The sequence below is a fragment of the Manis pentadactyla genome, chromosome 4, assembly GCF_030020395.1.
Source record: "Manis pentadactyla isolate mManPen7 chromosome 4, mManPen7.hap1, whole genome shotgun sequence".
In the NCBI taxonomy this organism is placed as follows: domain Eukaryota; kingdom Metazoa; phylum Chordata; class Mammalia; order Pholidota; family Manidae; genus Manis; species Manis pentadactyla.
Window position 1 is genome coordinate 172,881,737 of NC_080022.1, and position 14,590 is coordinate 172,896,326.

At 51.4% G+C, this 14,590-nt stretch overlaps 1 protein-coding gene across 1 annotated transcript; it reads left to right on the plus strand.

Moving 5' to 3' along the window:
* PPY (pancreatic polypeptide) lies at positions 1-1,511 on the plus strand. Its single transcript, XM_036883241.2, has 4 exons — positions 1-21; positions 779-969; positions 1,184-1,255; positions 1,373-1,511. Exons 2-4 carry the CDS (start codon positions 779-781, stop codon positions 1,395-1,397), a joined length of 288 nt encoding a protein of 95 aa, XP_036739136.1. The 5' UTR covers positions 1-21; the 3' UTR covers positions 1,398-1,511.
* The last annotated feature ends 13,079 nt before the right edge of the window (positions 1,512-14,590 follow it).

The window sequence follows — 14,590 nt, forward strand, 5'->3', positions numbered from 1 at the left end:
CCCACTCGCTCAGGACTCAGGGTAAGTGAGCTCAGTGTGCCTGGGCTCTTGGGGGCTCCTTGAGGCTGTGGCCTGGGATGGGCAGGAGTTGATGCTTTGCAGGGCTGGGGGCTTCCGGAGGCCTGAGGTCTTGTCTGGTTCTGTATCTGGACAAACTTGTCACCCTGGAAGAGAAGTTTGCTGGCCAGAAGACTACAAATGTGTGCGGGGAATGGGTGGTGGCTGTGCACACCAATGTGTGACTATGACCTGGTGCGTGACTGGGATCTGTGTGTAACTGTGCCTATCTGCTAAGGATGACGTGGGCATTAGCTTCTTCTCCAGGTCCTGTATCTGCAGGCCTTCCCTGCCGGGGGGAGAGGGTGGTAGAAAGTGGGCAGACCCACAGGCCATGGACTTCTGCCATTGGAGCCACAAGTTCATTCTGTGTGCCCCCACCCTGTGGGTGAGCTGAAGTGTCCCTACTTCCTACCAGCCCCTCCCCTCCAACCCCTGCCCCACATCTGCCTCCAGAGCCATCGGGCCCTGGATGTCATGAGTCCTGTGTCATGAGACCCCCCTGTCTCTATCTTCTCTCCTATTTTGCCAAGGCCCTGGCTGAGCTCCAGCGGCTGTGCTGCCCATGCATGGGGGCTCGCTGTGCTCTCCAACGCAGTGTTAGGAGGTGGGGTGGTCGGGCCCCTGTTGTCCCCAGGCTTGGAGAAATGGGTGATGGGCTAAGAGGCCGGGGATGGGTGGGTTTTGTTCTGCCTCTCTCTCTCTGTTCCTTGCCCCTCAGATGGCTGCCGCATGCCGCTGCCTCTCCCTGCTGCTGCTGTCCACATGTGTGGCTCTGTTGCTGCAGCCACCACTGGGTGCCCAGGGGGCCCCGCTGGAGCCAGTGTACCCTGGGGACAATGCCACTCCAGAACAGATGGCCCAGTATGCGGCTGAGCTCCGCAGATACATCAACATGCTGACCAGACCCAGGTGTGCACAAGGGAGGAGAGAGATCCCAGCCCCCGGGATACTGGGCCGTGACCCCAGTCCCAGCCCCTTCCATGTTCCTGGGGAAGCAGAGCATCTCTACTGACCATGCCTGGGCCCATGTGCCCCAGGTGGGGTGGTACCCAAGGGTGGGCATGAGGCAGGTGAGCTGACCCGTGGGCACAGCTTTTAACCCCAGCCATCTCTCCTCTCCCAGGTACGGGAAAAGAGACAGAGAAGACACGCTGGACCTCTTGGAGTGGGGCTCCCCCCATGCAGCCGCCCCCAGGTAGGTTTGATTCCCTGCATGCCCAGATCCCCAGGGGGTAGAACAGGGGCCCATGGCTGGCCTGGGGTCTCCTGAGGGCATGACTGCCCACTCATGTGTTCCACCCTCTCCTCACAGGGAGCTCAGCCCGATGGACTTGTAATGCTACCTCCTGCCTCCTCAACTCCAAGGGCAGTGCCAGCCCAGCTCTTCCCCCTGCACCTTGGCTCTGGTCAAAGCTTCTCCCTCTCCCACACAAGCTAAATAAACCAAATCAAAGTCATAGCCCCTCTGTGTGTGTGTATGTGTGTGTGTGTGTAGCCCTGATGGGGCAGGAGCAGGCCACCAAATGCCAGGGGGCAGGGAGGGAGGAGGAGAAGGGAAGGAAGGTGGTATTAATGACCCAGGACGTCTGCAGGGCCATCAGATCCGTCAGCTCATCCTCTCCACTTCACAGTAGGGCAAGCTGAGGCTCAACGGAAGGCAAGGACCCCCGAAGGTCATTCAGCAAGCCAGAGAAGCTTGAATCTTCCCATTTCAGCACCTCTAGACGCTATTGATCATTAGCCTTATGACAGCCCTGCCCCCAAACATACCCCTACCAATGCTTTCCTATAGCTTAGGCAGTAGGTGGAGTTAAAATGTATACTAAAGCATCCTTGGCAGAGGGGCAGGACGATGGCCCAGCCCGGAGGAATGACTGGTGCTGAGGCTGCATCAGCGGCATCAGAGCTGCCCTCCTCCAGGCAGGTCAGAGACGGGTCACTGTGCGTGTTCCATTGGAGTATGGCTCCTCAGGGAACACGGGGCCCTGCAGAAGCATGGCCAGATGAGAGGGACTGTGATCAGGAGGGGTCTGGAAATGATGTCATGAGCAGACATGAAATAATGCGTGTGAAACCCATAGCATGGCTCTGAAGCCAAGTAAAAGCTCAGTGAATGGAAGCTTTTGAGGGGCAGGCTTGTGTTGCAGCCCTGCTGACCAGCTCTTTCCATGAAGCGCGCTGGAAAGACAGCAGAGAGAGAACACGCTCTTCAGACATGTGAAGCCTGTTTGGTTATTGAAGAGTTACGGTGTAACTCCACGTGGCCCTAGGAGGGGGCCAGAAAGCAGGCTTTCCTTGTATAAAGAAGCATCTTTGAAGAACCAGAAATTTGGAGAGAACTTGTCTGAGAGGGAGTGAACTCCTGGGCACAGGAGCTACTCAAGCAGCTGCTGGCGGCGGGGAGGCTGCGGGGGGAATTCGGCTTTCCGGGGAGCAGGCTGGATTGGCGGAGAGTTCCAGCCACCTGCAGGAGTCCAATCTGTGGATTCCACACTCCAGCTTGAGAAGGGCCGGGACCCAGGTCCTGCCCCAGGGAGGCCTGCACTGAGGAGGAACCCAGTGGGCCCCAGGGGCTTCCAACAGTCTTTGCCCTTCTCAGCCTCCCTGCAGAGGTGGGGATGGGGTGGTATGTGTGAGTGCCTGGGAGAGAATGAGCTTGTCTCTCTCTGCTTTTCCTGGGGCTGGGAGCACCTGCGAGTAAGGAACAGTCATGGTGGCTGGGGGTGGCGTGGGGAAGAAGTGAGAGAAGTAGAGTTTTTCTGGTTCCTGGAATGGCTTCTCCTGCTTCTTGCACATGCACTGCCTGAAGAGATGGGACGGGTGGGGTCCACTTTACTGGGCTCATCCCCTCACACTGACCCCACAGCAACAATACCACAGTTGGGTTTCCCCTCAAGTCCTGGCTGCCTGTGGTGACCTGAATGTGGAACTGGGCCCTAAAAGCAAAGGGGTGGAGAGGATGCGACTGGGCAAATGCATGGCTCAGGTTGATTCTTAAATCCAAGGGGCATCTGGGGGAGGAGCTGGTTTCAGCAGATGAGCAGGGTTTGGGTTTAGATGATGGACCTACAGAAAAGTCCTAGGATTTTCTCTGGCAGCTAAGGGGATGGATTCTAAGCAGGGAGACACTTGTGTAGGCACTTCCCCAGGGCAGGAATTAGGACCCTGCTCAGGATACACCTGTGTGTGAGTTGGATCATAAGAATCATAAGAGGTGCTTTTGGAAGCAAAGGCCTCTGTCTCTGCCCAGGGCCCTCCGATGGCCACCAGCACCCAAAGCAGAATGCCACCCTGGCACCCAGCTTCTCAGGGATGGGCTCTGCTGGGCTCCTGCCCATTTACCTGCCTCTGCTCCCTGCCAGAGGGGCTGAGAGGGGCAGCGGGGAGGGAGAAAAGGCAGGACCTTACGCTGGGTGTCCTGAGAGGCACAGGCTCAGTTACGACTGCTTGTTTCTGTGCCAACACCATTGGCCCCAGCTGCCATCAAAGCTGCCCTGCTGTGCAGGAGCTTGCGGGGGTGGTGGTATCAGCTGAAGCCCATCCTTTGAGGTTGCTCGGAACTGCTTCTCTGGCCTCTGCTCTCTCTCTTGGTTAGAGCCCCCCACCCTGCTAGTGGTGTAGGTGTGTGAGGTAGGGAGGTGGGTGGGCTTCAGGGAGGAGGCAGAAACCTGCAGCTGAGGTCTCGGCTCTCCCACAGTAAGTGCTCCAGCGTCCCCTCTCCCCCTGGAAGGCCAGGTCCCTTCCTGCCCAGGGCCCACAGAAGTCACAGAAGCAACAAATTTTGTGTCTTTTAATTTTCTCACTGAGGGGTCGGGAGGAGAGGCCCCTCTCAGAATATAAAGGGGGTCTGTGGGCGGGGACACTTGGCTGGGCATCCGGAGGTCAAGGCCCAGCCTGGAGGAGGAAGTCCCAGGGCCCCTGGTATTCCCCCACCTACCAGGGCTTCCTCTCATTCCCGCCCAACCTGTCCCCAGTTCTGAGGCCCCTGACTGGTGCCAGCAGAGCCCAGGCTCTCCTACCTGAGGCCCACCCAGGGAGGAGGTCGGCGGTCAGGGTTTCGTGGAACTTCCGTGGTGCTCTGTAGCGGGGGTGGGGGGGTGGGGGGGGTGGGGTGGGGTTTCCTGGCGTTCGCTGGAGGTTTTTTTGTGGCGTTCGCGGTTTTCTTGGTGTTTTTAGCGTCTTTAGATTTCTTGGTGCCCTTAGCCTTCAAGCTGGGGAACACGTCTTTGCAGCGGTTATGGGGCTGCGCTGAGCGTGTTGAGGGGGTGGGAGGTGGCGTCCTTTTCCTCCCGCATCCTCGCCCTCCCTGCCTCCCTCCCTCCCCTCGCCCACCTGCCCTTGAAGAACTTGTCTAGGTACTTGTTGAACTGGCCCAAGTTGGTCAGCCAGTCGGCGCCCTGGGCCCCGGGGGCTGCTGCGCCTGCAGTTCCTCCCCCAAGGCCCCATTGGGCCCGAGGAGCAGCCACGCCAGGCACGCCAGGATCAGGGCTCATGCGCGGCGCAGGTTCCGCATCTGGAGGGGACGGAGCGGACCGAGCCGCGGGGGGTCACGTGACGCCCAAACCGGCAAGGGCAGGCTTGCTGGGGCGCGCCGGCGTGGGGGCGCTCAGGCACAGGGACACGTCTGCTCCTGGGATGTAGGAAGAGCGCCGTGGGGGATATCCAGGTGTCAGGCCCAGTGGTGCACAGTGATGCCCACAAAGCTCCAGGTAAACGGGACAGTGGGGATGGAGGGGGAGGCACGCCCAGAGATGGACACACAGGACCCAGAGAGCCGTTAGTCAGCTCCCTAACCTCGCTGACCTCTTCCTCAACGCCTTGCCCCACTCCAGCCTCTCCCGCCCCTTGCCTCTCCTCAGAAATGCCAGAGGTGCTGTTCTCTGCCTGGAAGGCTTCCTCCAGATAACTGCGTGGCCAACTTCCTGGGCTCCTTGGCACCGGCTCAAAATTCACCTTCTGAATGGATCCTACTTCCACACCCCTATTTAAAATTGCAACCCATCCCTTTATCTTGCTCTACTTACCCCCACCTCCCCATTTGCACCTTCTAACTTAGTATAGTCCATGCTTTTTAAAAATTGTCTTGTACCCTCCCAAGAGGCCTCCCACCAGTGTAACCACCATTACAACCGGGCTCTTTATGTTTTGTTCACAAGCACCTAGAACAGTGTCTGACACTTAATAGGTGCTCAATAATACATGTTAAATGAATAACAGTTATATACAGGATCACCAGCCCAGGGATCCCCACATGCACACCCAGCTGTGCACAGAGAATTTTGCGCCAGCAACACACAGGCACACACAGTGATTTACATACTATGATGCCCATGGTCATGTTATCTGTCCCCAGAGCCCTTGAGACCCTTAACCGTCTCCCCTCAGCCTCACCACCCTTTCCCTGCAGGCTGCTGGGGGGCCTCAGCACCCTTACTCCTGGCTCTAGGGCTGCTGGCATGGGGTGGGAGTGAAGCTGACATTTCTGCCCTCAGGACTGCAGGCCGCACTGCTCATCCTGGAGATCTTTGCTGGCTGTGTGTTCCTGGACAAATTGCTTTGCTTCTCTGAAAGTGTCTTCAGCTAAGGGGAACAGCAGAGTTAGGGCATGGGGTTACTGGAGGGCGAAGCTAAGAGAAGGCTGGTCAGGCTTTCAGCCCCAAATCTTCCTTGAATTCTGTGAGTCACTCCAGGACCCTTCAGAGAAATCTTGTCTTTTGCTTGAAATGCCTTGAGTTGGATTTGTACTCGCTGCCAGACCAAACCAAAGCAAACTGAAAAACCTTTGACTAATGAGCCTCCCATGATTTCCTGGACGAATCTAAGCTTCTTAGCATGACATTTAAGGTCCTTCACAAGATGACCTCAGCCTATTTATATTTTAAAAAGACCTTCAAAACAATTTAATAGGAGTATAATTTAAACACAATAAAATTCTCCCATTTTAAATGTACAGTTGGATGATTTTTGACAAATATGTAACCACCCCCGCAGTTAAGGTACAGAATGTCTCCTTCACCCCTGCAAGTTCCCTCCCACCCCTTTCCAGTTTACCTGGCTCCGGTAACTGCCCATCTCACCTCTACGGAGTACTTTTGCTTGTTTTAGAACTTCACGTAAATGGCAGCAAACTATATGTTCTTTCTGTGTCTGGATTTTTCACTCAGTGTAACGTTTTTGACATTTCTCCATATTTTGAGACTTTGTTAGGTGAATTGGCCTTGTTTTCTGTCATTGTGAGGAGCACCGTTTCCTTTGTGAGGATGTAGCACAGTTTGTTCGCCTTACCCTGTTCTGGGCATTTGCATCTTCACCCACTCTCTTCAGCCCCATGTCTTGCTGGTGGGCAGGTTCCTCCCTTATACCTGTCCACCCCCACCTGTTAGATGCCAATTGCCTCCTGAATCGTCTGCATTCACACATGCCCCAGACTTTGACTAATGCTGTTCTTTCTTAAATAAGCTGTTCTGCTCTCTGCCCGGGAAAACCCCACCCAGGGCCAGTTCTAGCAATTCGTCTTCGGTGAAGCCTCCCACTCCCCTCCCTGCCCTGTCCTGGGCTCCCAGGGCTCTTGTTCCAGCTGGGTGGCTGTGATGGCATTTAGTGGGTCTTCTGCCAGGGGATGTCCCCGTCTGGCTCCTGTGCCAGGCTGAGCTCCAGGAGAGGAGAGGGAACGTTGCCTTACTCACTTCATGGTCCGAGAACATTGCCCATGCCTGGAATAGAAGAGATGTCTGGGGTTAGTTGTGTGAACACGTGTTAACTAACCATCCTGCCTGAGAGGCAGTGTATAAAGCCAGGGTGTAGAATTTCCTTTCATTGCACATTCTGAGGGAGGGCTGGGCAGGTTGCCTTCCAGCTGGGGCCAAAGCCATCTGGGGAGGGATCAAGAGCCTCAGAGGGGGAGTGTAGCAATCATACCTTTTTATTTTCTGTATTTATGATGCTTTGACATCTGGGGCCTTCTGATCCTGGAGAGTCTGCCTCTCCCAGGGCCAGCCAATTCTTAGGTAGTACAGACTTGCCTTTAGTATGCCTGTCATGTGCAAGGTGGCCAATCCAGAGTCCCCACTCCCCCCATCTCCTGTGTGGGGCTCACACTCAGGGCCCCCAGTCCCCTGCCCTAACCACCCCAGGGCTGGGTACCAGACAACTAGGGATAACCCCTATGACCCAGAACCTTCTGAAATGATTCAGACTAGTCAATCTTAAGCCTGCTTGCCCTGCTTCACGCATTGCTTTTCAAGAAACCACAATATATGCCCTTGCCCAAATTTTCCTCTTGTTCCCTCTCCCTCCTGGCCAGCCCTGGTGCTGCTCTGTGTGGTCCTGCGTGGCATGGCTTGCTCCCTCCTCTTGGGAATGGTGAGCACCAAGCTGTCTTCAATGCAGTCATCTCCTGATCTGTTGGCCTTACCATACGCAAATACCAATAAAATCTCCATTCTAAAACAAGGAGGTTCAGAGAGCCTCAGAGAGATAGGAGGGAGTCTCTTCTGGAGCCTGGTTCTTCCTGCCTGGGCTTGGTTGGAGCATCCAGTACCCCTTCCCCCAAGCCTGAGATTGCTCCCAAAGGACAGGCTTGAGTTTCTCCTTATATTCTCTGGGGTTTGAGAGCCTCAGACCCAAACCTTTTGCACCAGGGAATCCCTTTGATGATCTGAGTTAACCTTTGGGAGGCTGGAGGGCCTTTTCTGATGCCTGGGACCCAGTGGGTCAATCTTCTGATGTCCCCACTCACCCACTTTATTCCACCTTCAGCCCTATGCCCCAGGCCTTGATCTGATGTGGCTACGCCTTTCAGCTGGATCCCAAAGCAGAATGGGGGTACAGGTTCTCTTGTCTTTGCAAAGGGGAGTGGTCTGGAAAAGTCAAGACCAGGAGCCCTCAGGGGCCTGCTTCAGTTCTAGGAGTCGGTTGACACATTTATTTCACAGTATTTATTGAGTACCTGTCCTCCTGGAGGGATGGTGGACACTGCTGCAGGCACAAGGGACACACCAGTGAACACAACAAAGTGCCCCTTCCAGGAGCTTCCAGTCCACATACCCGCCCCCTCTTTTATTTATTTATTTATTTATTTATTATTTTGGTATCATTAATCTACAATGTTTACTAGACTCCCCCCGTCACAAAGTCCCTCCCACATACCTCATTACAGTCACTGTCCATCAGCCCAGTAAGATGCTGTAGAATCACTACTGGTCTTCTCTGTGTTGTACAACCCCCTCCCTATGCCCCTCCCCCTACATTATGTCTGCTAATAGTAATGCCCCCCCGCTTTTTTCCCCTTATCCCTCCCTTCCCACCCATCCTTCCCAGTCCCTTTCCCTTTGGTAACTGTTAGTCCATTCTTGGATTCTGTGAGTCTGCTGCTGTTTTGTTCCTTCAGTTTTTCCTTTGTTCTTATATTCCACAGATGAGTGAAATCATTTGGTACTCGTCTTTCTCTGCCTGGCTTATTTCACTGAGCATAGTACCCTCTAGCTCCATCCATGTTGTTGCAAATGGTAGGATTTGTTTTCTTCTTATGGCTGAATAATATTCCATTGTGTATATGTACCACATCTTCTTTATCCATTCATCTACTGATAGACACTTAGGTTGCTTCCATTTCTTGGCTATTGTAAATAGTGCTGCAATAAACACAGGGGTGCATATGTCTTTTTCAAACCAGGCTGCTGCATTCTTAGGGTAAATTCCTAGGAGTGGAATTCCTGGGTTAAATGGTATTTCTATTTTGAGTTTTTTGAGGAACTTCCATACTGCTTTCCACAATGGTTGAACTAATTTACATTCCCACCAGCAGTGTAGGAGGGTTCCCCTTTCTCCACAACCTCACCAACATTTGTTGTTGTTTGTCTTTTGGAAGGTGGCCATCCTTACTGGTGTGAGGTGATATCTCATTGTGGTTTTAATTTGCATTTCTGTGATGATTAGCGATGTGGAGCATCTTTTCATGTGCCTGTTGGCCATCTGAATTTCTTCTTTGGAGAAGTGTCTGTTAAGATCCTGTGCCCATTTTTAAAATGGATTATTTGCTTTTTGTTTGTTGAGGTACATGAGCTCTTTATATATTTTGGATGTCAACCCTTTATTGGATCTGTCGTTTATGAATATGTTCTCCCATACTGTAGGATGCCTTTTTGTTCTATTGGTGGTCCTCCCCCTTTTTTTTGGTAGAAGTTTTACTGAGGTATAATTCACATAGCATACAATTTGCCCATTTACAACATACAATTCAGTGTTTTCTGATATATTCACACTGGTCACAGTATGGTGTGTGACCAATGCCACAATCAATTTTTGAACATTTTCATTATCCCCAGCACAGAAACCTCATGCCCTTTAGCAGTTGCTCCCTGTTCCCCCAGCCCTAGGCAGCTAGTAGTCTACTTTCTGTATAGATTTGTCTATTCCAGACATTCCATATAAGTGGAATCATACAATATATGGTCTTTTGTGACTGGCTTCTTTTGCTTACTATGGGTTTTCTTGGTTCATACATGTATCATGTGTTATTATGTAAAGTTATAGGGACATTCCAGAAGACCACCCTCACTTCTGACTCCAGTTGCAAGTTTGGGGCCCTTAATACCACCATTAGTGTTGCTAATTTTCTGGAGGGAGTCACAGAACATGGTGCAAGTTGCTATGCTCACAGTTACTGTTTATTACAGCTAAAGGATATAGCTTATAAAGTCTGTATTCAAAGGAACAGGCACATAAGGCAGAGTCCAGGCATGTTCCAACCAGGAGCTTCCAGTTGTCTCTCCCATGGAGTTATGGGCAGCATTAGTTTCCCAGCAATGATATGGGACAATAGTATGATTACAAGCTCACCCGAGCCTTGGTGTCCACAGTTTTTATTGGGGTTCCATCATATAGGCATAGTTGACTGCCCCCAAGCTGATCTCAGTCACGAGCCCATCCAGAGGCCAAAATGATGCCATGTGACCCCCAACTTCACTCCCCAATCACATTGTTAGACTACCTGGGGTGACCCAGGTCTCCAGGTCCCAGGCAAGCAAAACCACTTCTATCAGACATGACAGGGCTCAGAGATTCTCAAAGCCAAGGGCAAAGGCCAGGTCTCTCTCTAGGCAAGATTAAATTCTTCACTGAATGCATGCCTTTGATAGCTGAATAATATTCCGTTGTGTGGATGGGCCACATTTTGTTTATCCATTCATCAGTTGATAGACATTTGAATTATTTCTACTTTTTGGCTATTGTGAAAAATACTGCTATGATCATTATAGCAACATGTACAAGTTTTCATGTGGACATATACTTTCATTATACTCTCATATAGGAGTAGAATTGCTGGGTCGTATGGTAACTGTTTAACCTTTTGAGGAACCACCAGTTTGTTTCCCACAGCGGGAGCTCTGTCTGTTCTCCACAGTCTTACTGAGTGAAGCCTTTCTTGAGCAGGACTAGAGAGAGAACCAGTCATCTGATCCTCAGTTTTTCTGAAAAACAAAATTCCAGTAATTTCCAGGCCAGCAGTCTTTCCCCCAGCTTCAGTGTGAGATATTTGCATTCTAATCATTTTTAATATTGTCTACTAATGGGGGCTCTTAATCTACTTTATTCCTTCACACGATGTCTACACTTTCCCATAAAACTCCATACACAGACGATTGTTTCCTGTAGAACGTTCCACCCTGGACTCTTTTCCACTTACAACAAGGAGCGTTCTCGGCCTGACGGGACGCGGGTTCTGGCTTCAGGGTCAGGGTGAGCTGTGGTGATCGCCCCTGCAAGGCCTGAGCAGGGGGAGGACGGAGGAGGAGGAGCTGCTCTCACTGGAGTTTTTCTGGCGGGGGGCTTGCTCTTCTCCAGTAGTCCCCAGACCCAGGGGAAGAGGGGGGGACAGCTTTCCTCATATCACAAACTAACTAATGCCTAATGTGCCCTTGGCCCAGCCACACTCCCCCCACCAAGTGGGGGTGCCTCTAAGAGGGGCATCAGCCTTGTCAGACCTGAGAGATGCAGGAACAAATTTGGCATCCACTAAATGAAAATGGCTGATGAAACATTGTGTGTGTGTGTGTGTATATATATATATATATATATATATATATACTATTTATAAGTTCAAATGTACATAATACATATACTTAATTATATATAATTGTGTGTGTATATATGTACTTAAAAACATATCTGTGTATGTGTATACTTAAAATTCACATAAACGTCCTTCATTGTGCAGATATTAATCAGCTGTTTTTGCATGTCCCTGTGTAAGGACAGGAGAGTCTCCCCTAAATGGGGGACAGAGCTGACCCCTGTTGATGGCATTGGCTCTGCCCCTGCCCCCAGGACAGCAGGACCGCAGACCCTAGAGCCCCCAGCTGGGTATGGTCCGGGGCCAGTCATCAATCTCTGTGGGCTCTGTGTCCTTAGGCACCAAATGGAAGCCCCGTTCGCAGAGTGGGCACTGGGGACACAGATGGGGCCATCAGTTCTAGGCAGCCTCTTCTTTCCCACTCAGATCTGAGGAGCGTATTCATCTCCTCTCCTCTCCTTCTCCTCCTCAGCTCTTCCTGCTGCTCTGAATGCCTTCCATGTCCACAGCTACCTTTTCAGAAAAGAGGCCTTGAAGGTCTGCTCTGCATCCAGTTGCCTGTCAGTCTTTACCTGTCCAGTTTAACATGGAAGGGCCCCGGGCCATATCTGCTGCTGCTGATCCCTTACCATTCCCATCCCGCAGGGTCCCCTAGAATCACTTAGGCAGTGCTAGGTGCTGGAGTTACAGGGGCCACTAAGATCTAGTCGCCATCTTCAAATAACTTATTTGGAATAGTTATTTATTGAATGGGCTAATTAATATTTCAACAAATATCTCCCAAGAGGCCAACTCTTGGAAATCCCTGTTGGAAAGAAGAAGGTGTTTATCTCCTTTATGAGCAGAGTGGGAAGTTGTCTCCTTAGATACATAGATTGATGGAGTTGGAAGGGAATTTAGTAGACTCGTCCCCATGTTCCAACCTTCCATTTTACAAATGAGAAAATTTAAGGCCAAACAGCCAGATTTTTCATGCTGGAGGATGGTCGTCCCTGCCAGCCAGACGGCTTTTGCATCACAGCATCCCTGCCAGCTGCTCTTCAGAGCTGCTAAGCTGTTCTCAAATCCAGTGTCTGATGCCAAGTTAATAAAAGATTTAGGGCACATTAGTAAAAGTATTTTAATCAAGTCTAGATAATTCAAGTTTAGATTAAGCTGGATAGATAACAGCTAAGGATTAGGTAGAAAGATACAAATTGTGTCTAGGTGTTTATTTCTTTTAATGCTGATTATTATATGCATAGTCTTAAATCACATTTAAGTGTTATTTGAATTTGGCTGTTTTTGTGAGTCATCATATTTTTGTAAATTGAAGAGTAATTGATGGAAAACTAGGTAAATCTCTTTACTGACCTGCTAAGCCTAGTGCTTCCACCTGCCTGATGTGTGATCCTGGGCAAGTCATTGAACTCCTCTGCCTTTCAAGCTCAAGAAGACCTGGAGCTCCTGCGAAGACACTGCCCCCCCACTCCCCTCCCCGGCACTTCCTTCTGCCTGCCCTAGTGCTAGTCCTTTGTGGGGGGTAGGGGATGAACAAAAGGGGGGATGTCTGGGTTGTCCCTGCCATAAGCTCTGACCATGCCGCTCCCTGCACCTCTGACATAGACCCTGAGCCTGCTGCCCAGGACCCGCACACCCCCAGTCTGCTTTGGGTGATGGCGAGCCCTTCCACTCTATAAACTGCTCTCCTCCTCCACAATGGCTCTGGCCTGGAAAAGGGCAACGATGGTGGTGGGCATTGATGACCCAGACCTCTCCCCATCCTAGGTCCCCCTCTGTTCCCCATATCAACATCTCCAGGCAGGCAGGCAGAGGTGGAGAAGCCAGAGGACTAGAGCCCCTGTAGGATGGGCAGCGATCCCCCACTCTGTCCCCAGGCCTCTCAGAGAGGAGAGATGCCCTGCGTGGGTCCAGGGATAGCTAAACCCAAATGCATAGGGCAGGAGAAGATTCTGGGGGAGGCTTGGAGCTGAGGAGTTGGTGCCAAACAGGTTTAGGGGGAAAGAGCTGCTGCTGCTTGGTGATGGGAGGGGAGAGGCAGAGAACGGCTGTGGGACTGGGGCTTCTCTATATTCCCAGGAAGGGGAAATGGCCAGGGAGTGCTCTGGGCGACCTGGCTCCCTGGCCATGGTTTATAAAACATTTTACTGGGGTTATCCCTTCCAGTCTACACGAAGCCTCTGAGGCAGATATTACCCATCTTAGGCCAGGTGCCTTGTCTGAAGGCATCTGGCAAATCACCCCAGTGCTCTCTACAGCCCCTGTCCTTTCTGTCTCTGCCCCAACCCAGTCTCTTGGCCCATGGCAAAGGGAAGGGCAGACCAGGTGTGTGTCTGGGCAGCGGGAAGAGGACATGGTCTTCACACCAGGTACCTGGGGCTCCAGAAGCCCTGGGGTGGATTCCCACCTACCCCAAGGAGACCTGAGGTCAGTTTTGGGCACATGAGACAGCCAGAGACGGAGGACTAACCCCCACTGCTCAGCTGGTACCTAGGTAGAGCCTGCTCAGACCTACTCCCAGAAGGGAGCCACATTCATAGGGCACCTTCTGTGTACCTGGCACTGTGGCAGCCACTCTGCATCTGTCCTTTCCCCAGGTGGAGGCTGTTATCCACATCATATAGATGAGGGAGTGAGGCTCAGAGAGGTTATGTATTCAACATTTAATTGTCAGGATTTCAACATGTAACCGTCTAGTTCCAGAACTTCCCACCCCATAGATTTGTGGCGAATAAAGCAAAGAGGCAGGGTGAAGTGAGAATATTGGTCCTGGGGTGGGGAAGGGGCAAGGGGGCAGGGAGGCTGCTTCTGGGAGAGGTTTTGGGTCTCTGTCCTCCAGATAGGCAATCTTAGGTGGGTGCAGGACAGGCTTGTATGTGGCCAGCTGCTGGTGGTGGTGGTGGTGAAGGGGTTCTTGAGGCTGTGAGGAGAGCAAGGGGCCAGGACCCTTGGTCCTCCAGGGAGGGTTTGGTTTGGTCTTGGAGGGGAGGCAAAGCTACCCGTCTGGATGGCCTATTGAGGCCGGGATTGGGGTAGGTCGGGTGAGGCTTTTCCTTTAGAAATTTGGTTTCCAAAGTGGGGCTGCATCTAGGTGTGCACAAAATGACCCTTTGGGATATGGTAAGAAAATATTGTATTTATAGTTTAAAAAATAATAATTTTTATATACTTTTTTGTGTGAGTGGTTTTTAATGTACATATTAGTTCAATAGCATAGATAGAATCATTTATAAGTAAATAAATAATATAAATATATACATTAATATTATATTATATATGTAAATACACACATACAGTAAGGGTTCCAAACTTTGTTTTTACTGAGAGGTACAGGCAATAGAAAAAGTTTCTCGAACAAGATTGGCGAGTTGCAGGGAGGGGCGAGGAACTGGAGCTGGTGCTGTACACACACTCGGGCTGCTAGTGGCGGCCTCTGCTGGCCATTGCGGGAGAGGC